The sequence below is a fragment of the Geotrypetes seraphini genome, chromosome 1, assembly GCF_902459505.1.
Source record: "Geotrypetes seraphini chromosome 1, aGeoSer1.1, whole genome shotgun sequence".
In the NCBI taxonomy this organism is placed as follows: domain Eukaryota; kingdom Metazoa; phylum Chordata; class Amphibia; order Gymnophiona; family Dermophiidae; genus Geotrypetes; species Geotrypetes seraphini.
Genome location: NC_047084.1, coordinates 218,823,480 through 218,849,448, shown reverse-complemented (window position 1 = coordinate 218,849,448; position 25,969 = coordinate 218,823,480). Strand labels below are relative to the sequence as shown.

General features: G+C 43.2%; 1 protein-coding gene across 8 annotated transcripts in view; it reads right to left on the bottom strand.

The window, feature by feature from the left end:
* Positions 1–824: 824 nt before the first annotated feature.
* The window catches only part of GUF1 (GUF1 homolog, GTPase), a 129,250-nt gene continuing 104,105 nt past the window's right edge, over positions 825–25,969 (bottom strand). For 7 of the 8 annotated variants that reach the window (XM_033946227.1, XM_033946245.1, XM_033946218.1 and 4 more), the window contains 4 exons: positions 22,884–22,985; positions 15,035–15,154; positions 14,053–14,089; positions 825–1,150 (listed from right to left, as the gene is read on the bottom strand). In XM_033946227.1, the coding sequence (XP_033802118.1) occupies positions 1,013–1,150; positions 14,053–14,089; positions 15,035–15,154; positions 22,884–22,985 (397 nt within the window). In that variant the 3' untranslated portion in view covers positions 825–1,012. Of the gene's footprint in view, positions 1,151–14,052; positions 14,090–15,034; positions 15,155–21,266; positions 22,165–22,883; positions 22,986–25,969 lie in introns of those variants that run through there. The other variant, XM_033946270.1, reaches the window with a different exon arrangement.

Here is a 25,969-nt window from a genome sequence, read left to right as displayed (position 1 = left end):
TGTGTTACTGGTTAGCTTTGTGGTGTTTGTAATATACAATTCAGAGCTGGAAATACTGAGAAAAGATCTGCAGCTGCTACTCTAGGACAGTGTTTCTCAACTCGGTCCTGAAGTACCCCATTGCCAGTCAGGTTTTCAGGATATCCACAATGACTATGCATGAAAGAACTTGCATAGAATGGATACAGTATATGCAAATCAAGTTTATGCATATTCATTGTGGATAGCCTGAAAATCTGACTGGCATGGGGTACTCCAGGACTGATTTGAGAAACACTGCTCTAGGAGAATGAATTACTGAAAAATATGTTTCCATTTCCACCAGTGCTGGCCTTCCAACAACTTAATCTGAAACAATGGAGAAACAGGACTCGTGCTAAAGACAAGAATCAACTCGCACAAACACCACATTATTTAACACAAAGCAAACCAGGTAACACATCTGTGGGAGAGCACTTTGCAAGACCAGAACACTGCATTGATGACTTTATGGTCAAAATACTAAAAGAAAATTTTAAAACAATCTAGGAATGTAAGATCTTTGAAGTTAACATGATGAAATATTTTGATGGCTACCAACTAGGACTTAAAGATCTGGGTTTCCTATTGCATTCTAAAATCATAAGATTTTACACTTTGCCACCCTCTGATCGCCTCTCTCCATTTTTCTCATTTCTTCACTACCCTGCCCTACCTTTCCCTGTGAGATTGTCCTTGGAATGCTTTTATGTTTTACTTATACTTTATGATATAGTCATGTTTTGTTCATTTCTGACCTGAAGGCATTGCCTTCAAAAACTGTATTAGTCAAATAAAAAAGGTCATCTTATTATTATTTTTATTTATTTTCATTAAAGTGTATCAACACAGTAGTCACACTATTGCAGAATCAAAAGGCTGATTTTCTATACAGAGTATCTTATCAAAACATAATGGAAAATTACATCAACAGCTACCTCCCATTTGATTTGTGGACTAGTTATTGCATGATTTGCTCAGATCTGGTTTCCCACTATTTGCTTGGCTGTTTTTTTAACACATCGATAAATACATCCTTTGGCACCTCCACATTTCCTATTTTTCTCATTTTCTTTTTGCCTTCTGCTTGCCTCTTCAGAAGCTTCATTTTTCTTGTTATATCACCACCATACTATAAAGAGAGAGAGCACCAAAATGTTAAGAATTTTTTTTTAAAAAAAAGACTGCATGTGATCTACAATGCCTGTAAAACCTCCACAGCTGTTCAAGTACATGCACACACAACACGTAAAAGGAATTTGACAACTGGCAAAGATTAAATTGACACTCCTGAATTTAAGAGTATTTTTCATCTTTTTTGGAGAAATTCACCCAAGGCTGTCTACAGGTAGTTTATAATTTTAGGGGATAACTACAGAGTGCAAGACAAACATTTAGGCCTGTGCTTGTAAATCCAGGGCAGTATTATATAAAATGTTCTCCACGATTTTGTGAGATATGAGTCTCGGGCAGAGTTGATTTCCTATGTAACCTGTCCCCAAATGAAGAGAAGGGATTGCTTTAGAGCTGGGACAGGATAAAGCCTCCATGACAATATGTTCACAAATCTAGAAGAATGTTGCCTCTAAGCAATCAAAATGGGAAACCAAGAGAGCTTGCATGTGTAGTTATTTTGAATAGAGGGCGAATAAAAGATTTTTTACCAGTTTCAGCCCAAACCAAATCAGCCAAAATTCACCATGCAATTTTGGCCGAATCTGAAAATGGAATGTCAACCCTTTGAACAAAAACAAACCCCATTATCCCCCTTAGAACATAATTGACCCCACCCGGGGCTACCTTACAAAACCTGACTTGGATCATTCCTGCCTATGTTGGTACCAATCAAAACATAGCTGCTACAACCTCCCACGGGAAGTTGTGGCAGTCATTTTGACTGCAGAACTAGCATGGGCAGGAGTGATGTGGGATCAATCCCACTCGACTAGGGTACTAGGCAACCATGGTTTATAAGATAGGCCTTGGGGGGGGGGGAGGGGGAAGAAGGCACAGAATGGAGCCCTCTTTTCCTCTTTTGTTTGGGGAGAGGGGAAGTTTCAGTTTCAGCTGAAAATCCACCAGTATGTTCAGCTGAAACCAAAACAAGGTTGAATTCAAATTTTGGGCTAGTTTTGCAATTGAAGCTAAAATTCCGTTAGACCCTAATTTTGAAGTGAGAAATTTTCAACAAGGTCAAATCCTACTAGCCCTGTGTAGACAGAAGCTCTTTATTACATTTTCCCCTATCAGAACATTGATATTCTTTGGCTTCGACCTATACTTCTAGTCTGAGCAATGCAAGAGAGGTAAACTTGTGTTGAGGTTAGCAAATCTTGGACTGTATAAACAGAACAAGACAGTAAGGAGTCAGTCCCTATCTATTTTGGATTTTATTATCGAGAGTATGGAGCTATTTTTGCTGGACATGATCAGATTGGGAAGGTAGCATGAAGTCTCTTTCGTCAGGCTGGGCCCAACCAGTTTAATGTGAAATCATTCAATGGGTGCTACAACTGGACATATTTTTTTATGATTCCTGATGGGGAACCTCCTCTAGTAACATCTCATTGTAGAAAACAGCAAAAGTAGTAGAAGGAAATTTTCAGCAGTGGTATATAAATGGACTACAAATCTAGCCCAATGTTGTTCAGCAACACAGAGGGTCTGCTGTGATCATTTATCATAAACAATGTGACAATAGTGAAAATGAAAAATTAAGAAAACTTGATAAATGTCTGATATGTGTAACTAAAATACAAAAAGGAATAAATAAATCAATAAAAGATGTGAAATCTGTACAAATTATATAAATCTCACAAAACAGCAAATAGTCTAATGAGATGCTGCACCTTAGATAATAAGCAAACTTGAAACTGAATGCATGCTGAAATTGGGGGTGGGGGGAGTTCTACAGATATTCTTCTGACATGTTACACAGGTTTATGCCTCCAGTGAGGCTTCTTGTCAGAAGGGAAACCTTCCTCCCCCAATATTTCCAAATGGGAGCTCTAGACTGATTCACCTCTAAGCCCACAATCTAAAAAAAAATAAAAAAATTATACTGCTTTTTGTTCTGGATTGGTCATGCCTTTTTTCTTTTCCAGCTCAAATGGAACAAATGTGCAAGCCTTGATTTAATGTATATGTTGGTAAATGTTAAAAAAGTGTACCAGGTCACTGTGGTGGCTAGAAATTGGATCCTGGTGAGGATTTTTTCTATATTTTCTATCACTGATGAAAACATTATCTTCTGCAGTGCAACTCAGTTTAAGTTTGAGCTGCGTGGTGCAAAACTCTTTTGGTTTCAAGTCCTGTAAGCAGTGGCGTACCAAGAGGGGGCGGTCCACCCCGGGTGCACGCTCCAAGGGGGTGCACAGCTGGCCGGATCCGGAACCTCCCGCGCTGCTTCAAACGGCACTTCAGCGCGGCTGCCGTACTTAGAGCAGAGTCGGCAGCCGCACTGAAGTGAAGAAGGTCCCGCGATGACTGGGAAGAGGTAAGTGATGTCGGGGGGGGGGGGGACGGGGACCGGCAGCTGCAATCATCGCGGGATTTGCCGCAACTAACTGCGTCTGCCGGCCCAGCCCCCTCTGACGTCACTTACCTCTTCCATCCGAGCAGAAGCAGTCATCGCCGGACCTTTGGGATGCAGAAAGAAAGGAGGTCAGGGTGGTATGGAATCATGCTGAAGGGTGACAAAGGGGGGGGTCAGGGTGGTATGGAATGGTGAAGGGTGACAAAGGGGGGTCAGGGTGGTATGGAATCATGCTGAAGGGTGACAAAGGGGGTCAGGGTGGTATGGATGCGTGGTGGAGGGAGAGAAAGGGGCAGATGCTGATGGAATTGCAGGGAAGGAGACAAGGGGGAACAATACTGCATGGAATTGGGTTGTAGGGAGCGAAAGGGGGCAGATGCTGATGGAAGTGGGGGGAAAGAGAGAGAAGGGGCAGATGATGGAAGTGGGGAGAGAGAAGAGGGCAGATGATGGAAGGAGGGGATAAATAAAAGGAGGGCACATGATGGGGGAAAATGATTGAGTTAAGGAAATACTGGAGGGGCTGAGGGAAAGAGGTGGTAAGCTATAGGTAGACAGTAAAAAAGGAAATTGATGAGAGGGTAGTAAGAACGTAATCTAGATGAATGCAGAAAATAAATTGAAAAGGAAAATGAGGGAAGAAAGGGATTGCAGAAGAGGTGTGGGAGAGGGAAGGAGAGGAGAGAGATGCCAGACCAATGGGGGTGAAAGGAGAGATGGAAGGGGGAGGTATACAGTTTCTGGAAGGGGCATCAAAGGATAGAAGATGCCATATAGGGGCAGAGAGATGGCAGACAGTGGATGGAAGGAAGAAAGTAACAAGAAGATGAGGAAAGCAGAAACCACAGAAGACAAAGGTAGAAAAAAAAATTATATTTATTTATTGCTTTAGGAGACAGTGTCACTGTTTCTGTGGTGTTGCATTGTATGCAGAGTTCAGCTTCTTGCTGGTTCAATTTAACCTTTGTCTATGTATTTCTATTATATCCCCCCTTTTACAAAACTGTGGAGCGGTTTTTAGCACCAGCCGTGGTGGTAGCAGCTCTGATGCCCAGAATTCTATGAGCGTCAGAGCTGTTACCACCGTGGCTAAAATCCACACTACAGTTTTGTAAAAGGGGGAAGGGTTAGTTTGTGATGACATATTCCATACTAGGCAAAGGTGTTTTCTGTGTTCTGTGTGTTCGAAAGACATGGTTTTCTGTTAGGATTGACGTTGTAGGATTGATCTGTACTAGTCTGGCTTGTTTAGTTTTACAATGGGTGTATTGATGTTGTACTGCTCTCTGCATATGTAAGATGCTGCCTTTTCCTAGGCACTCATGTGTGACGTGTGGATTGTTACTAAAAATCATGTTTTTCGTACAGATGGGGGGGGGGGTGCCAAAAAATGATGGGCCCCGGGTGTCACATATGCTAGGTACACCACTGCCTGTAAGAATTAAGAACAAGAGACCAAACTTGAGCTGAGTGGTGCTGTATTGAGGAATATATTTGAACAGTGATGCCTTTGCAACACGAGGAACTGAGAAAGCAAAGGGGGAGGGGAGGCAGGAGGCATCAGAAGAAAACAAAAATGTGTAAAAAAGAAAAAGGAAGGTGAGAAAAATATTGGATGAAGAAACAGGACAAAGAAACAAGAAAAGAGCAGGAGACAAAATGAAAAGATTAGAAGTACTAAAAGCAAGAAAACAGGAAAAAAAGAAAATAAATGAGAAAAAAATATTAAAAAAAAAAAAAATCATAAGATGAGGAGGAGCTTGCTAGCGCCTACATTTTGCTAGTGAGAGAGACCATGAGAGAGATTGGTGGACTTATCACCTTCCTACATATAACAGTACCAATCCTGCAGCTCTCTAGGACAACCAATCCCTCTCCACTACGACTTTTCAAAATTATTGAGTGTGTTAGAACCAATGGAAATTATCTCTCTGGACAGAGTCAGAGTTTGTTCAATATTGAGAGTGCTCAAGCACCCACCGAGCTGGCTCTTTTAGTAATTAAGCTGAGGGATGGATGAAGTCACCTATTCCCAACTTATATATTTTTTCTGAACAGACTGTTGATAAGTTAACAGATATTAAGAAGAAAATTTGTACTTTGGTACTGATATTACATTACAGACTGTTAATTCTTTGGCTATTAAAGATTACTTGTTAATACACCTTCAGACAGAACTAGAAAATGTTTAAAGGGCCAAGATTTTGAGAATTTTTAATTTTTTTATATATTGCCTCTTATCACCAGATATTTTATTGAACTGTTATTTTAAGGACATTTTGCTTTTTGATGATTATGAAAAAATTAGGATTCTGAAAATGAATTGAGAGAATGAGGGAAGTTGTAACAATTTCAGACAGATGGAGAACAATCTTCAGATTATCTTTTTCATGAGACATCTAAAGATATAACTATTTTATTTATTTCTAAAATTTTTAGACTGCCTGTACCCAGTGGCGTACCTAGGGTATGTGGCACCCGGGGCCCATCATTTTTTGACACCCCCCCCATCTATATGAAAAATATGATTTTTAGTACCAATCTACATATCGCACCACAAGAGTGTACCTAGGAAAAGGCTGCATCTTAAACATTGCAGTGAGCACTAGAACACCAACACATACATTGTAAAACTAAACAAGCCAGATCCCGCACAGTCAATTGGTCCTGTAGTCAATGCCAACTGAAAACTATGTCTTTTTCAGAACACACAGAACAGAGATACACCCTCGCCCAAAATGGAATAATCACAAACTAAAAATAGAAATATGTAGACAAAAGTTAAACTGATCCGCCAAGAAACCAGACCCTGGATACAATGCAACACCACAAAAAACAGTAACACATGTCCTCTAATACAGTGCAAAATATAAAGACAGTAGATGTAAATTTGAAAAACCTGATACATAACAATCACCACTTTATAAATTAACAAATAAAAATAAAACAAATAATGAGAAATAAAAAAATACCATTTTATTGGACTAATCCCAATGTTCCCGCTAAGCTGCGCTGGGTGCGCTGGCGCACAAAATATTACCTCGCAGCGCACATGTTTCTCGTCACAGCGCACACAGTGTAGAGCACAGTTCTTCAACCGCCGGTCCGCAAACAAAATCTTGCCGGTCCGCGAAGGATTCGGTCCCCGCCGCAACGAAAGGCCGGCGTCAGCTGACTTGCAACTTCCTGTTGCAGTCGCTGTGCCGGGACTCCTGCCTTCGCCGGGACTCCTGCCTTCGCCGGGACTCCTGCCTTCCACCGCGTTTGCCTCCTGCCTTGTCTCCGCACCTCCAGACCAGCAGCGGCAGCTGTGTATGCTTTTAACTTCGGCACAGAGCTGCCCCTAATCAATAGTTTAGCGCGGTTTCATAAGGCAGCCTCGGGGCCTTTGCTAGGCCGGCCCACATCGCATCATCGAAGCGGGCCGGCTATCAAAGGCCCCGAGGCTGCCTCATGAAACCGCGCTAAACTATTGATTAGGGGCAGCTCTGTGCCGAAGTTAAAAGCATACAGAGCTGCCGCTGCTGGTCTGAACTCTTGGGCCGCTGAAGGAGGGCAAAAAGCAGCTGTCCTGGAGGTTTCCCTTCCTCTCGCCTTTACAGGTTCCTTTTTTCCACCTTTTTTTTTTTCCTTCAAACGGCAACGGGCCCCAGCATCGACATCAATCAAGTAAGTTCCACTGTCAATCAAGCGGTTCTGCTCGGCCAAAGCTTCCCCTGTGACATGAGCCACCCTCAGGGGAAAGAAAGTGACCCACAAAGGTGAGGGGAAGGGGGGCAGATGATGGAAGTTGGGGGGGGGGGGAGAGAGAGAGAGAGAGAAGGGGCAGATGATGGAATGGAGGAGATGAGAGAGAGAGAGAAGGGGACAGATGATGGAAGTGAGAAGAAGGGAGAGAGAGCAGAAGGCAGATGGATGTAAGTTGAGAAGGGAGAGCAGATGCTGAATGGAAGTGGGGAAAGAACACATACTGGATGGAAGGAGGAGATAAATAAAGGGGGAAGAAAATAGTAAGATAATGGAGGGGTGAGGGAAAGGGGTGACAAGCTGTGTGTAGACACAGTGAAAAGAGGGAAACGGGACTAAATAGTAAGAAAGAATTTAATTTAGATGGAGGCAGAAAATAGAGAAGGAAGACCAGAGAAGAAAAGGGAAGAGAGAGCAGAGAATGATCAGATCTGAGTGGAGGAAATGAGAAGAGAGATATGCTAAAAACCACAGGGGGGAGGGAAGGATAGAGATGCCAGACCATGAAGGGAACAGAAGGAAGATGATGGATGCTAGACCAAATTGGGGGGTGGGGGGGGGGGGCAGGAGGAGAGATGGCAGGGAAAGACAGACAGTGAATGGAAGGGGCAGATGCTGGACTGAAGAGACAGAGAAGGTTATCATGCTGCTGTACCGGGCCATGGTACGCCCTCACCTGGAGTACTGCGTCCAGCACTGGTACTTTAAGAAGGACACGGTACTACTCGAAAGGATCCAGAGAAGAGCAACTAAAATGGTTAAGGGGCTGGAGGAGTTGCCGTACAGCGAAAGATTAGAGAAACTGGGCCTCTTCTCCCTTGAGCAGAGGAGATTGAGAGGGGACATGATAGAAACATTCAAGGTACTGAAGGGAATAGACTTAGTAGCTAAGGCAGGGAGAACGAGAGGGCACTCTCTAAAGTTGAAAGGGGATAGATTCCATACAAACGTAAGGAAGTTCTGTGGTAGAAAGCAACATATTTATTTGGCTCATAACTTGCTGGCGCCCGATATTTTTAGCTCACAGTGAAAAAAGTTTGCTCACAACACCCGCCCGCTTAGAGGGAACACTGGTCCCCATCCCCGCAAACCACCTGATTCCATCCACACAAGCCTTGAATTGTTTATATTAAAGTATAAAAAGAAACAATATTCTGTACAATTGTCAATTTATAAATCAGCGTCTTCTCCCCACTCTCTTCCCCATTTCCCTTCAGCATCCTCAGCCCACTCTCTCTCCACTTTCCTTCAGCGCACGCACATAAAAACAAGCAAGTAATTTTATATCATTTTCATTCTATTCATTCATAGAAATTAAAGTCTAGATAATGCCAGTCACATAACAAAACATGATTTTACAAAAATAATTCCCTGCAGTCAAGCCTGCAAGGATTACTAGATGTCTTTCAGCAGTTCCCCTCCCTCCCTCCCCCTTACCTTTGTGGCCATGTCAAAATGATCTACCAACAATAAAATTTTAAAAACACAAAGCACGCTGTACGCAGAGAAAATGTTAATTATCATTTATATTCCGCGGGTTTTCAAAGAGGTCAAGGCAGATGACTTTATGCAATGTCACCTCAGTAACAACTATACAAAAATAGACAAATATTCCCCCTCCCTTTTTACTAAACTGCGATAGCGGTTTTTAGCGTAGGAAGCTGCGCTGAATGCCCCACGCTGCTCTCGACGCTCATAGGCTCCCTGCGCTAAAAAACTCTATTGCGGTTTAGTAAAAGGGGGCCATAGTGCAAAATATAGACAGCAGATATAAATTTTCAAAACGGACACATTTTGATCACTAAGTTGAAAATAAAATCATTTTTCCTACTTTTTTGTCTGGTGATTTCATGAGTCTCTGGTCCTTCTTCTGGTCCTTCTTCTTTCTCTCTCCCCCTGGCTCCCCTCTTTATTTCTGCCTTTCTTTCTCTCTCCTCCTGGCCCCCCTCTTTATTTCTGCCTTTCTTTCTCTCCCCTTGGTCCCCCTCTTTCTTTCTGCCTTTCTTTCTCTCTCACCCTGGCCCTCCTCTTTCTTTCTGCCTTTCTTTCTCTCCCCCTTGACCCCCTCTTTATTTCTGCCTTTCTTTCTCTCCCCTTGGTCCCCCTCTTTCTTTCTGCCTTTCTTTCTCTCTCCCCCTGGCCCCCCCCTCTTTATTTTTTCCTTTCTTTCTCTCTCCCCCTAGCCCGCACAAAGCCATCGTGCCGATTTCTCCACTTCCACGATTCTTTCCCTACCCTCACCCCCAAGCCAGCAGCCGATTTCTTCCTGCTCCTTCCCCGATGTCCTGATGTCCTGAACTTCATCGGGCAGCAGCAGCATTCACAATTCACTGCTGTTGCCCGCTTCAGGCCTTCCTCTCTGTCGGGTCCTGTCTTCATGAAAACTGGAAGTAGGCAGGACCAGGCAGAGAACAAGGCCTGAAGCCGGCAACAGCAGCGAATTGTAAACGCTGCTGCTGCCCGAAGAAGGTAATGGAGCACCGAGGCAGTCCGCTTCTCCCCCCTCCCAGCCGAACCCCCGCTGACCCTCCTATCTCCCCCCCCCCCCGTGAACCTTTCCGACCTTCCCAGCGAGAGCAGCAAACCTCCTTCGCGGCTTTCTCCTCCCTCTGCCGCGTTACTGATGACGTCATCAGTGATGCGGCAGAGGGAGGATAAAGCCGACGCTACTGGAGGGAGGTTTGCTGCTTTCGCTGGGAGGGTCGGAAAGGTTCACTTGGGGGAGGAGAGATAGGATGGTCAGCGGGGTTTCGGCTGGGAGGGGGGAGAAGCGGTCTGCCTTGGTGCTCCAAGGCCTGGCGCCATTACCTTTTTCGATAATGGCGCCGATGCTGCTTTCGCTGGGAGGGTAGGAGCGCGATAGGGACCGGGCCAGCTGTGCACCCCCCCCCTAAGGCGGCACCCGGGATGGACCTCCCCCTCGCCCCCCTTGGTACGCTACTGCCCTGGGGAAACAGCCTGCAACAAGATCGCGCGATGCCAGAGATCTTTGCCTGCTTCGGCTGTTTCCTCCGCCGCGGTCCCGCCCCTCCTCTGACATCAGAGGAGGGGCAGGACCGTGGCGGAGGAAACAGTCGAAGCAGGCAAAGATCTCTGGCATCGCGATCTTGCTGCAGGCTGTTTCCAGACGCGACACCCGGCGCAGGGGGGAGAACTGGACCGGACCGGGAGCACCCCCTCAGGGCTTGGTACCCGGGGCGGACCGCCCCTCCCGCCCCCCCCTTGGTACGCCACTGCCTGTACCTAAGCGGTTAACAGGTAGAACATTCACAAAAGTTCAAGGATAGTACAATTACAAAATACATTCAATTAAATCACAATCATATAATAATCTAGTTTACTTGAGTTACATCAAAAACTTAAGGAATCTACATATTATCCGTCCTCACTTAATAAAGTGCAGTAAGTGTAATTCAGATTTCTTATCAAATATGGCTACTAGCGAAGTTTCAAAGGAAAGCCTCAACATATAGTTGTGTCTTAACATCTTTCTAAACTGTAAACGATCAGAAATTTACTTACTCCACTCTCATGCCATTTCGATTAGACAATACGCTGAAACCTTCTACCCAATGTGCGGAGGGGGCCCAAAAAGCAACGAGATACTAGGAATTATTATAAAATGGATGGTAAATAAGACTAAGGGCTCCTTTTACGAAGGTGCGCTAGTGCAGTGGTCTCAAACTCAAACCCTATGCGGGGCCATATTTTGGATTTGTAGGTACTTGGAGGGCCACAGAAAAAATAGTTATGTCTTATTAAAGAAATTACAATTTTGCATGAGGTTAAACTCTTTATAGTTTATAAAACTTTCTTTTAACAGTTAAAAGAAAAGATATATAAACTATAAAGAGATTTACCTCATGCAAAATTGTCATTTCTTTAATAAGACATTAACTATTTTTTCTGCGGCCCTCCAAGTACTCTGTTTTTTTCTGCAGCACTCACATTTAAAGTTTAATATCTTTTCTTTCTCAAAACTGGCACATTTCAATCACTAAATTGAAAAAAAAATCATTTTCCTACCTTTGTTTGGTAAATTCATCAGTCTCTGGTTGCACTTTATTCTTCTGACTGTGCATCCAATATTTCTTCCCTTCTTTCAGCCTCCTGTATGCTTCCTCTCCTCCTGACCTCATTCCCTCCCCCAACTTTTTCTTTCTTTATCTATGTCTGTCTTTCTCTGATTCCGTCTCCCATTTTTTGCTTTGTTTCTGGCTCCCTGTCCCCCCCCCTTCTTTCTTTCTTCCTTCCTTCCTGCCCTCCCCCATGCCACTACCGCTGGGAATAGGCTGCTGCCGCTGCCGCCATCGGGAACAGGCCGAGATCTCCCTGCTTCTCTTCTCCATGGGGCCGCCCAACTCTCGCCGCCCAACGTCAATTCTAACATCGGAAAGGACATTCCGGGCAGCCAGGCAGCGATTGGCTAGCCAGAACATCCTCTTGACATCAGAATTGATGTCGGGCGGCGAGCGGGAGATCAAAGAACACGTTGCCGGCCTGTTCCCCGAAGGCAGCGGTGAGAAGGGAAGGGAAGCAGGTTGGGCACCACTGCTCTAAACGAGCCACGAGCCATACTCTAGGAAGAACAGTGGAGAGTGGCCAGCTGTGCACCCCTTGGGGCAGGCACCCGGGGCGGACCGCCCCACCCCCCCCATTGATACGCCACTGGAGCAGCAGCGTGTCTGGCTGGCTCATTCCATTCAAAACTGCGGGTGGCGGCTTCTTGCGAGATCTGCGCCTGCGTTGAAGCCTCTCTCATGTTGTGATGTCAGAGAGGCTTCCGATGCAGGAGTGGATAGCGCAAGGAGCCGCCAACCTGTGGCTTTGAATGGAACAAGCCGGCCAGACATGCTGCTGCTCCAAAAGGAAGAGAATGATCCAGTCTAGACCGCGGGCCGCAAATAAAACCTGGAGAGCCACATGTGGCCCGCGGGCCGCGTGTTTGAGACCGCTGCGCTAGTGTTTTTAGTGCACGCACAAGATTAGCGCGTACAATAGCGCACGCTAGCCGAAAAACTACCGCCTGCTTAAAAGGAGGCGGTAGCGACTAGCGCATGCTAAAACCGATAGCACACCTTTGTAAAAGGAGCCCTAAGAATATAATGCCACTGTATAGCTCAATGGTGCGACCTCACCTTGAGTACTGTGTTCAATTCTGGTCGCTGTATCTCAAAAAAATATATATAGTGGATTTAGAAAAGGCTCAAACAAGAGTGACCAAGATGATAAAGGGGATGGAACTCTCTCGTATGAGAAAAGGTTAAAGAGGTTAGAGCTTTTCATATTCACAAAGAAATGGCTGAGGGGAGATATGACTGAAGTCTATAAAATCCTGACCGATGCAGAACGGGTACAAGTCATCAAAAATTATAAAGAATAGGGGATGCTTAATGAAATTACAGAGAATAGTTAAACTCTGGAACACATGGTCAGAGGATGTGGTGCCAGTGTTAACATAGCTGGATAAGTTCCTGGAGGAAAAATCCATAGTCTGCTATTGAGACAGGTGTGGGAGAAATGTTAGATCATGGGGAACGGGGTCTGGGGAGATGGATAAATGTAAGACCATGGGAATGGGAAGAGGGGATTTTGGGAAGGGGACACGTCAGACTGTAAAGGGTGGGAGTGGAGAGAAGAGGACACCTCAGACCATGGGGGCTAGGAGAAATGTCAGACCAGTGGGGGGACAGAGATGCAGCACTGCACAGGGTACATGGAGGGGGGGGGGGGAGATGCCAATATACAAACCCCAATGCCCTCTTCTGTCTCAAGTTGTGTAGGTGGTAAACTTCTCTTAGAAAGTTTTCAATTCCAGTGCGCAGTTAGCTACCTATACAGCCCAAAAAGGAGGACATTGGGATTTGTATAGCTGCATCTCATGCTACCAAGCTGAGTTTTCTGCAGTCACCTTCCCCTTCAAGCTACTGCTTTGCTGAACACTGAAGTTGCACCTTTTGGTTTGAGGAAGGCAGACACAGATCTTCTGGGTTGTAATGTGGAAGGGGAGAAAGAGACAGTGGGGAGGGGGATGGGGAGGATACAGGAAATTGCTGGATCATAATGGGGAAGAAAGGGGAGAGGTAATAAGGAAATGCTGGACCATGGGATAGAAGAAAGAAGAGAGAGAAGCAGAGCTAGACCATAGCAGTAGGAGAGAGAGGTGGGCAGCAGGGAGTTGTTACACCAAACTTTCAACTCTGACTCCTGGAAAAAGTAAATTGATATTAGGTTTTAAACTTTTTTTTCCTGGATCTAAAATACTGACAAATTTAGCATATTTACTAGTACTTTAGATCTAGGACAAAAGCAAAATCCATTTAAGTATAAAAAGATAGGTTTACCATATATTTAAATTAATCTTTTTATTTTGAAGCTGGAGTCCGAGTTGGTACATTTTTACCAACTTAAATTCTGACCACCTAAAACTACTTTCAGCTCTACAATTCTGGTGGGCAGGGCAGGGAGATGCTGGGCTACAAGTATGTGCAGAGAAAAAGAGGAAATGTTGGGATAATGGGTGGTAGAATGTAAAAGTGAAGACTCAGCTACTGGATCCTGGAGTGAAAGAGAAAAAATTTGTCAAACCATGTGTTAAAAATAATGCCACTCTATCATCTATAAGACTTGATTCATTTATAGGTCACTTCAACAATTTCCTGTTTCAATCTGTTATATTCTGTATAGACGCAAAATCTCAGAATTTCAAGTCTATGCCATGTACACTTATAAGTTATACATATATTACTTACACATTTTGCCAAGACATTCTTCCTGTAAGCTTTCACTCTGGAAAAACAATTTAAATGAAAACAGTATTATTTTTTATTTTTTTACCACAGTCCCCTTCCCTCCCCAAAATATAGAACTATACAGTATATACTCCCAAATTAACACAACGTAGGCCTAATTCTTAGACTTATTGTATTTAAGTATTGTTGCTAATTATCCAGTAGACTTAAAGAGCAGTAGAAGGTATAGATAGGCCCTTGTCTGAGTACAAAGGATAGTACTGTGACATTTGTAGGGTGTAAATAACCTTAAGGAACAGAAAGCCTTATAAAGAACCAGTATGTATACAATATGGACAGGTAAATCACCATTTTAGATATATTTTTCTGGGTGTCAATGGTACATTTTGGTTTCTCACTTCCCTAATAGTTTCTCATAAAAACCATTTAAGTAGACGGTGGTATATACATGACGTTGGACACAAAGGCAAGCTACTGCAACCTATAGCTACTTTCATGTACCTTGAAACTGAAGTTTATAATGTAACTGATGTATTTGCTGCTTTAGAAAACTGTGGTCAAATAGTACAAATCCATTTATAAACCTTCAATTTTTAGAAACATGGGAGGGTGGTCAGGGAGAGGAATGAAATGAGGACAGTGATTACAGAATATAGAAATGCAGTAGGGTAGATGACAGAAGAGGACAAAAGTGAAATTGACAATGGTAAAGTTGGGGGGGGGAAGGTTTTAGAAAGAAGGAGATGGGACCTGAGAATGAAGGGGACTGAAATGACTGCCAGTCACTCCTGCTCTGGTGGCTGCCTTATATGGCAGCTTGCATACCCTAATGATAATACTGTAAAAGTAATGCTAAAGATCAACAGCACCATTTTGAAGGCCCTTGAATGTTCGATTTTAGGGCGCATTTTGAAGTAAATGGTGATTACTTCTTTTCCCACTACCACTGTAGTGCAAGAAAGAAAAGAAAGGAAGAACTCACGTTTCTCTAGCAAGGATTTTGCTACCAATGGCAGCTTGGATAGCTATTTCAAATAGCTGTCGGGGTATGGAATCTCTTAGCCGTTCACACATGGCTTTACCCACAGAGTATGCCTTTTCTCTGTTAAAGAAAGCATTACATGATTTTTAGCATGCCATCTCTCTACTCTCCATCAAGCTGGTTCACATTCTCGTGCTTTTCTGTCTCACATTTTCATGACAACCAGCAAAAGCATTTCCAGTCTCAAAACAGGGTTTCATAAACAGATACAGAACTTTTAAAACCAATTCAACACACAGGTGTGAGTGTCCTTCATATTCTTAAGCAGTAAATTTACTTATACAAAAGAAATCTAAAAGTATGAGCACATGTTTTCACATAAAATGTATTCACACAATTAAAAGGTATAAATGTGTGTGCATATGTTTCACAAGGTAATTTTCAAATTTAAAGCAAAATTTATTCTTTTGAAAACTGATATGTCTATGGGTATAACATATCTACATAATTTACACATATGTGTTTTCTTTCATAGTTGCTCCATTTATATTCACGTTTATCAGCCACCTCAATTAGCTCTAAGTCCTTTAGTTGTAAGAATATATACAGTGGCTATCGAGAGGCTATACTCCTCTTTCAAAATGAATGCATTCAAGCTCAACATAATGACACAACAAAAATGAGAAAAATGTTCATAGGATATATACAATTTCTAAAGCTACAGCAACTAGTGAATTAACAGCAGGTAGAGTCCAGAGGTAGTTGCAAAAGTTGTAAAATTAGGCAGCTATTTAGCACTGGAACATGTAAACAGTCTCACTGGAAGCAATGGAACATCTCTATGGTCTACTGAAAGCATTCAGCCATTATGGGGCAGTTCTAAAAATGAGTACCTCTATTCTGGCACCCCAAGGTAGGTGCCTATTCTCTAACAATATCTTGTAGGATACTGAGTGTATTTTAAGGATGTGCACACACAAACTCATTTTAAAGGTACAAAACAACTCTTATTGGTTCAGAAATCTGAGCCTTGATACTACACAGGCTCAGGGTTTGCAGAATAATCTCTTTGTTCAAAATAACAGTGTAATCCAACAACCTGTCTTTAATTATTATCTGGTTTACAAAGTCCAAGATATTCTTGAGGTCAATGTTTGCCACCCTCCAAACACCAGCTGCAACAGTTCATTCGGCATGAAAGGTTGGCTTACCTTAGCTAAGCAGATAGCAACCATCTCACCTTGACAGTCTGCCTCACAACTCTACTCCTTCCCAGGGCTTCTCCCAGCCCATATCTAGGGAAGGCACAACTCCTTTCCTTCCTAGGGCTTCTCCCAACCCACAGTTAGGGATAGTTTCTCCCTCTGGAGAATTCTCCTTTCAGGACCTCTCTCAATTCATAAAAGTGGTCACAGGGATGAAACAGGAAACTACAGGCCGGTGAGCCTCACTTCAGTTGTTGGAAAAATAATGGAAGTGTTGCTGAAAGAAAGGATAGTGTACTTCCTTGAATCTAATGAGTTACAGGATCCGAGGCAATATGGCTTTACAAAAGGTAAATCGTGCCAAATGAACCTGATTGAATTTTTTGATTAGGTGACCAGATTAGGTGGATCGAGGACATATGCTAGATGTAATTTACTTAGATTTCAGCAAAGCCTTTGATACAGTTCCTCATAGGAGGCTGTTGAACAAGCTTGAAGGGCTGAAGTTAGGACTCAAAGTGGTGAACTGGGTTAGAAACTGGCTGTCAGACAGACACCAGAGGGTGGTGGTTAATGGAAGTCGCTCGGAGGAAGGAAAGGTGAGTAGTGGAGTCCCTCAGGGTTCGGTGCTGGGGCCAATCCTGTTCAATATGTTTGTGAGTGACATTTCTGAAGGGTTAGAAGGAAAAGTGTGCCTTTTTGCAGACGATACCAAGATTTGTAACAGAGTAGACACCAAAGAGGGAGTGGAAAATATGAAAAAGTTAGAGGAATGGTCTAATGCCTGCCAACTAAAATTCAATGCAAAGAAATGCAGAGTAATGCATTTGGGGATTAATAATCGGAAGGAACCGTATATGCTAGGAGGAGAGAAGCTAATATGCACGGACGGGGAGAGGGACCTTGGGGTGATAGTGTCCGAAGATCTAAAGGCAAAAAACCAGTGTGGCAAGGCAGTGGCTGCTGCCAGAAGGATGCTGGGCTATATAAAGAGAGGCGTAGCCAGTAGAAGGAAGAAGGTGCTGATGCCCCTGTACAGGTCATTGGTAAGGCCCCACTTGGAGTATTGTGTTCAGTTTTGGAGACCGTATCTGGCGAAGGACGTAAGAAGACTTGAAGCAGTCCAGAGGAGGGTGACGAAAATGATAGGAGGCTTGTGCCAGAAGATGTATGAGGAGAGACTGGAAGCCCTGAATATGTATACTTTAGAGGAAAGGAGAGACAGGGGAGATATGATTCAGACGTTCAAATACTTGAAGGGTATTAACGTAGAACAAAATCTTTTCCAGAGAAAGGAAAATGGTAAAACCAGAGGACATAATTTGAGGTTGAGGGGTGGTAGATTCAAAGGCAATGTTAGGAAGTTCTACTTTACGGAGAGGGTGGTGGATGCCTGGAATGCGCTCCCGAGAGAGGTGGTGGAGAGTAAAACTGTGACTGAGTTCAAAGAAGCGTGGGATGAACACAGAGGATCTAGAATCAGAAAATAAGATTAAAAATTGAACTAAGGCCAGTACTGGGCAGACTTGCACGGTCTGTATCAGTATATGGCCATTTGGTGGAGGATGGGCTGGGGAGGGCTTCAATGGCTGGGAGGGTGTAGATGGGCTGGAGTAGGTTTTAACGGAGATTTCGGCAGTAGGAACCCAAGCACAGTACCGGGTAGAGTTTTGGATTCTTGCCCAGAAATAGCTAAGAAGAAAAAATTAAAAAATTTAAATTGAATCAGGTTGGGCAGACTGGATAGACCATTCGGGTCTTTATCTGCCGTCATCTACTATGTTCTTCTGGTCCGTTCCTGCCGACGTAAAGCTAGCTGGCGTTTCGCTATATAGCTGTGTCAGGGCAGTGGACTCCTGTGAAAATAATGCAAAAAACAGCGCTATTAGAGTAAGACCAGTGCGAGAATACTCCTCTCCATACTTCTACTTACTTGGCGAATGTATGAACGCTCAAAATGGCAAAGATGGCCACTGCTTTGAACTGCCCAGAATTTCAATGTATGGTCCTGGATCATGTGCCACTTACAACCAGAGGAGGAGATAGGTGACGGATCCTCGTGCAGAAAGAACAGGAATGGATTTTCCATTTGGACACCGAAGAGCCCAAAGGACTAAATGCTAAAATAGAGTGCCACATATTTTTTTGACTTTGAAATGAACAACTTTATGGCTAATGACATTTTAACACAGTGATCATCAGTTTCCTATTCAAAGAATAGTAGGTGCAAGCCCTTTCAGACTATTGGATGATGCAATTAGGCTCTTCCCATGTGATGTCATATGTTAGTAGTATAAAACTGGGCAGTTCAAAGCAGCAGCCATCTTTGCCATTTTGAGCGTTCATACATTCGCTGAGTAAGTAGAAGTATGGAGAGGAGTATTTTGGCATTGGTCTTACTCTAATAGCGCTGTTTTTTGCATTATTTACACAGGAGTCCACTGCCCTGACGCAGCTATACAGCGAAACGCCAGCCAGCTTTACGTGGGCAGGAACGGACCGAAGCAAAGAAAACAGAAGCTGAGAGATATAAGAACTCCCTGCCTAATTGAAGCTAAATTCATTATCAGTTTTTTGAGCGTTTTTTGATATACATCATCTTAAAATTAGGCAGGAGGGGGAGAGTGCCGATGAGGTTAGTTCCCTATCTAGTGCTGTTGTATAGTTAATCACTGGCAATGCACGGGGATCTGAGGCTTCTCCTCTATAAAGAACTTCAAAAGTGTGATTAGTGGAGATAAGTCTGATATGAGAAAACTTCATCACTGTTTCTAATTAAGAATTTGAAAATTGAATATAAGGGAGGTATTTTTGTGAACTCCATATTAACTTTTTAACATATTTATCAATGATCTAAAGATGGGAATAGCAAGTGAGATAATTACATTTGTTGATGTCACAAAGTTGTGCAAAGTTGTCAAACACAAGAGGATTGTGAAAAATTGCAAGAGGACCTTGTGAGACTAGAAGACTGGGCGTCAAAATGACAGATGACATTTAATGTAAGTGCAAAGTGATGCATGTGGGAAAGAAGAACCCGAACTATAGCTACATGATCCTGGATTCTAAGTTAGGAGTCACAGCCCTAGGAAAAGGATCTAGGTGTCATTGTTGAAGATATGTTGAAACCCTCAGCTCAATGTGCGGCGGCGACAGCTAATAAAGCAAATAGAATGTTAGGCATTACAAGGAAATGCATGGAAAACAAAGATGAAAATGTTATAATGTCCTTGTATTGTTCTATGGAGCAGCCATAACTTGAATACTTTGTGCAGTTCTGGTTACTGTATCCCCCAAAAATATAAATAATAAAATATAGTCAAATTAGAAAAGGTACAGAGAAGGGCAACAAAAATGATTAAAGGTTTGGGACAACTTCCCTATGAGGAAAGGCTAAAGTGGCTAGAGGTTTATAAAACACTGAGTGGAGTGGAAAGGGTAGATGCCATTCGCTTGTTTGCTCTTTCCAAAAATAGTTGGATTAGGGGGCATGCAATGAAGCTACTAAGTAGTAGATTTAAAACAAAGCGAAGAAAATATTTCTTCACACAAAGTGTAATTAAACTCTGGAATTCATTGCTGGAAAATATGGTGAAATCAATTAGCTTAGTGGGGTTTAAAAAAATGCTTGGATAATTTCCTAAAAGAGAAGTCCACAGACCATTGAGATGGCTTGGGAAAATCTACTGCTTATTCATAGGATAAGCAGTATAGAATCTGTTTTACTACTTGGGATCTAGTTAGGTACTTGGTACCTGGGTTGGCCACTATTGGAAACAGGATACTGGGCTTGATGGACCTTTGGACTGTTCCAGTATAGCAATTCTATGTTTTTATCCTTAAGGATACCCAGAACCCCTATACTTATAGGGAATTCCTGAGATTGCCCCAGGGCTATCACCAAATCATCACCCTGTACACTCCATGTCTCAAGCATACCCACGTGAACATGGCAAAGTAAGCACAGCAGCCATTGGGCCCCGTCACACTAATGACCTTGCAACCTTTGAACGTGACCATCCATTAAACACTCAGAAGCTGTGTCCTCTAGCTGCTGGAACTCTCAGATTCTCCGCTTCCTTCTTCTCAGACCATCCTTTACACTGTAGCTGCTTCCGAGCCTACCTCTTCCGTTTTAAAGGGAAATTGAAAGATTATCTATTTAAAGATGCATTCTCGTTATAATTTCAAAGTTACTTGACTTTGCTATTCTTAAAGAAAGAACCTAGCCTCTCTCTACTAGCCTCCCTAACTGTTTTATCCTTGAATGTTCTTCTTTCCTCAACAACTGTAGTTCCTCCCCGCCTACCCTCATGTTTTTGGTATGCCTGGTAAGTCTGATGTTATGTTTATAAATTTTTATACCTGTATAATTTTACTTTTGTATTTCACCTAGAAATCCTCAAATAGGTAATTATATCACATTTTAATAAAACTTGAAACTTAAAACTTCCTTTTCTTGAACTCTTTGGCTGTTATTGTTATACGGTTTTGTTAACTCCTTCCACAACTGGAAAACTCAGTATCTGCTAATCCTCTGGTTGCTCCCCTTCTTCTATGTGGGATTAATGCTGAGATTGCATATACACCATACTGCTGTTCAATGGTGTAGCAAGGGTGAGGGCGTGTCCACCCCCCACTCCTTCCCGACCTCCCTGCCGTGCACGCGCCCTCCCCCCTCCTTTCTCCCGTACCTCTTTAATTTTCCCAGTGCGAACAGCATCATAAACTTGCTGCCCATGTCATGTCTGCTCTCCCTCTGTCAGTTCCTAGGCATGGGACCCGGAAGTTACGTCAGAAAGAGCCAACAGTGATGCAGGCAGTAAGTTCATGATGCTGCTCCTGCTGGGAAAATTAAGGAGGTTTGAGGGGAGGGGTGGGTCACGCGTACGCGGTGGGGTCAGGAAGGAGCAGGAGGGGCGGAGAGGAGGACAGGTGCCAGCGCCCAGGGCCCCCCACCCCTTACTACACCACTGCTGCTGTTCCCTTCAGCCCTCCGTCTTCAATATCCATCAGGTTGCACTGACCTGATACTTCCAGTTTCAGAATCGTGTCTGCTCCCGGGATTCCAGTTCACCTTGCTCCTGTAATGGTTCAGGGTGAAGTACCAACCCAAAACACATGGGTGTCCTACTCGCTGAGAACTTCATCGTAATGTCCTTTAGCTGCTGCATGGTGGCTCCCTCATAGGTCTGCAGCAACTCACTTAATAGATCTGCATTCTTAGTGTCTGTTCTCCAGAACTCAGGGACACTGGACTAGCCCTCCTTCTCAATACTGGTCAATTTCTGTCTGTTGTGGTCTCTTGGTTTGCAATTGTTCACTTGATACAGCTCTGGTTTGCCACTGAACAACTTCTATCAATGCTTGGACTAGCGCTTACTGGTGTCCATTCCCAGCATCTGGGTCAGTTCTCGGCTGGCCATCTGTAATGCATCTACCATGGCCCTCTTAACTTCAGATTCTTCTTCTAACTCTTGAAGTCTTCCATCTGCAGGGAATTTCTCCCTGATCTGGGCCAAGGCACATGTGCTCTGCATCTGCCACTCCTTGGTCCTGCTCCATCTGATATCCTTAAGCTGGTTCTCCAACCAAGCTCTTGTCCAAGCATCCTTCTTGCACTGGAAAGCTGTCTACTTCAAGTCCTTCAATGTCTTCCCCCTGAAGATTTTCACCTGTCAGCTGTGCTTGGTTTTGGGCCAGTTGGCCTTGTAGTATATGCACTGTGTTCTCCAGTACTGCCAGCTTTTCTTGGTGCTCCTTCACAGACATACTCGGTACTCAAGTCAGATACTTAAGCACCTAGAGAATGTCCCCATAATGAAAAGCAATTTCTTTTTATAAGGCCCTTAATATGTGCGGTGCCAGAACAAATGTATTTTCCAGTCAACTTAACATCCTCATTTTGCCAGTTCTATGGGAAAACTATGAACAGAAATAGAATTATTATGGTTATGAAAGGTTAGTCAAATAATAGTATGGTCAGCGAGTGGTAGCTGAGAGGAAGAAAGAAATAAGAAATATTGGATCTGAGATAAAATAAAATAGCACCAACACACAGTATTGCTTGAAGTTGGTTTTATTTAAACACAGAACATGCCAAATGATGACCAAAAGGCCCATCCAGCATATCAATTTGATCCCCTTACTGCAATACTTCAGACTTTACTTGGTCACTGTCTTTATCCTCTTTCTTTTCTGTTGAGATCAGTGCTTGGCACATGCTTTTTTGAAATTTATTACATATTTTTTCCCCTCCGTAATCTATACTATAAGGCTCTTCTATACATTTCCTACTTTACTGTGAAGAAATACTTCCTCATGTAACTGCTGAATTTACTCCATTTTACTAGAATTTCCTTTCTTCTAAAAGCATTCCATGTTTATACTGGTTTATCACTTTACTTCCATGCAATATTCACTGATTTGAGCTCGAGATTCATACGGTAACTTTCTAACACCAAACTAGGAAATACAATCACTAAGCTATTAGGTCAACTCTCCTGAAGAATTATATTAGTCTTCAGAATTTCATTATAAAATACAAATAAAGGTATTTGATAGAAGAACTGAAAAAAGAGCCTGTTTGCATAATATCAAATTACAGTTCCCCACAACAAAATTCTCTCATTGCCGAGACTTACTTGTGTACAATTGTAGTTAGTTCTTCTACGGGGCGTCCATTTATAAGAATGTCCATTTTAATAAGATCTGTCTGCTGGTATCCGGCTTCCTCATAATCAAAGCTGTAGAAATAAAGGGGATTTAGATTCAGATACATTGTACAAATTGCTTGTTTCAGAGTGGAGGAGTGGCCTAGTGGTTAGAGCAGCTGCCTCAGCACCCTGAGGTTGTGAGTTCATTCCCACTGCAACTCCTTGTGACTCTGAGCAAGTCACTTAACACTTCATTGCCCCAGGTAAAATAAGTACCTGCCTAAAATATGTAAACCGCGTTGATTGTATAAACCACACAGAAAAAGTGGGATCCCTTTTACCCTTTATTTACTGTATTTTTTGCTCCATAAGATGCACTTTTTCCACCCCCAAAAAGCAAATACAACCCCCCCTGCCTCCAGGTACCTTTTCTTAACAGGCGGTGGTCCAGCGCGGTCTCCTGCTGGACGGCTGCTTTTCTCCTTGCAGAGTGGCGCACAATGCAGGAACGCAACCTTTGTGTTTCCTGCCTGGTCCCACGCTGCTCCGTGATTGGCTGCCATCAGTGAACTAATCACGGAGCAGCGCAGGACCAGGCAGAAAGCGCAAAGGTTGTGCTCCTGCATTGTGCGCTGCTCTGCAAGGAGAAAAGCAGTCATCCAGCAGGAGATTGAGCTGGACCACCACCCATTAAAAAAAGTTACCTGGGGATGGATGTGTGTGTTATGTGTATTCACTGCTGCTACAGGCTGCTTCTTCCTAGCACCAGACCACCAGATGCACCTATGTGTAGAGGAGGAAGAACAAAAAAAAAAAAAAAAATTCTAAACCAAATTGTTTTTCTTGGTTTTTCTTCCTCTACAGGGGGTGCGTGCTATGGTCAGGTGCGTCCTATAGAACGAAAAGTACGGTATGTGCCTTCCAAAGACTTCTGATCAATCCACCATTTTATTTCAAGGTTTCTTAAACAACTAAAGGTGTGTATGGGTGTGTGTGTGGGAGGGGAGGGTGTATCAGTCTCCAGCGTAGGAAGGGGGGCATTGGTAGCCCACACTTAGGAATGTGTCAGTGTAACTTGAAACTGTCAGTTTCTGTAAAGCTCAGAGCAGGAGGGGGGAACAGCCCCTCCTTTTTATAGTACTAACAGGGCCATGAAGTTTTCAGCACTTCCAATGCAGTTTCTCCTGAAACAGATAAGTAGGTTTAGATTTAAAGTTTCTTTGGCTATGTTATAAAATGTTTATGTATATTCAGAAATGAATGTAAACAAAAAATATGATTTCTGGAACTTTTATTCCATGTTAAAAAGAAGTTCTTTGTCCAAATTTAAGGACAACCTCTGTTAATGGATTGGTTGACAGCCAATGATGTCTTGCAGGACAAAAGGTATATATTGGGGAGCTACAAATTATTGAGTTGAGATCGTTATCAGAAGGCCAGCATTTTGGCAACTATAACGACCTCCCAGATGACGTAACCAATCTTTTGAGTTCCATGATGAAAATAATAAAAGCAACAATTATTTTGATATTAAACTTGCGTCATGTGTGATTTTCCATATGTATTTTTTAATTTACACACCTTGAGTGAAAGCTAGCAGTTCAATTGGCAACTGCTGCTTGAAGAGTGCGCTGGCGTCCACTTACCCATGCTCATTTGTTAACCTTTGAAATTTCTGTGGATTTACTTGCATTGCAACAGAGTACCAATTTACTTTGCATATGAGGAGTTTTTTTATGCCTATGAGGTTTACCTGCCACCTGTCACTGTAGGATGGAGGTTAGGATCTGAGGCTTTCTCCTCATTTTATTGGTTGCTCGTTTCCTCTGGGCACTTGTTGCAGTGCCCCTATATTAGTGTTTGGTTACACATATGTACCTGTTTTGTTATTATGAAAAGTGTTTGGTGTTGTGTTTGGTTATTATTATGGACTATTTTTATGACATTGATCCATCCATGGTATGTGCCTTGAAGGTGAAGGAGTTAGCAGAAGCAGCAATGTCTATATATACACAAATATATATATAAAGAAATGAAGAAGCAAAACAGCCAGACTGAAATCACAATGTATTTCCAGTGGCATACTAATGGGAAGGGGGGGGGAGCAGACCGCCCTGGGCGCCGGCAACCCATAAATGACTTCAGAAGAGAGCCAGGCTGGTGCAAGCTGCGGGCGGGAGAAGTTGCTCACACTGGCAAAGATTTAAAGAGGCACCGGGGAGGGGGGGGTCCACACCACACTTGAATCCCCCCCTTCATACCTCTTTAAATCTCCACCAGTGCAACTTCTTCCACCCGCGGCTCACGCCAGCCTGGCTCCCCTCTGAAATCACTTCCGGGTCACAGGGCCAGGAAGTGATGCCAGAGGGAAAGCCAACGCCAGCATGAACAGCAGGCTGGAGAAGCTGCTTGCACTGGGGAAGATTTAAAGAGGTATGGTGGGGCGTCAGTGCGGCATAGGGGGTGGGGAAGGAGAGGGGGCGCCACTGCCCTGGGTGCCTCCTACCCTTGCCACGCCACTGTCCCCATCCACCTCTTCCACATCAGCCACCCATGAGGCACCCCCTTCATCGACGCCGCCGCCTCCTCCTCCTCCTCCTTAACCGCAAACTGATGATGAGGATGAAGACACCGCCTGAATAAGTGATCGATACGTGTTACAGTATTATGTTTAACATTAAGAATTACAGTACTGTATATGAATATTGTATATGAACCTGTGTTTAACAAAAACAAAGAAGTGGGTTTTAGTTCATTCTGTACCCTGATATTTTCTATATTGTTGGATTTTCCATGATTTAATGAGATTACAGTACATAGTCAGTTCTATACTATAGCACTTGAATTGTACTGCTAAAGTGTACAGTACAATGCAAGAACTTGTTTATTTCAAATCAATCTACGCACATAAATATGAAGGAAATGTTTATTATTCCTAAATTGATGGTATTCTCAAGGGAATGTTTATTATTCCTAAATTTATGGTATTCTCAAGGGCTATACCCCAAACCCTGCGAATATAAAAGGAAAAGGTTATTTCTAATTTTTTGATATTCACGAGGGGGCTGCACCCC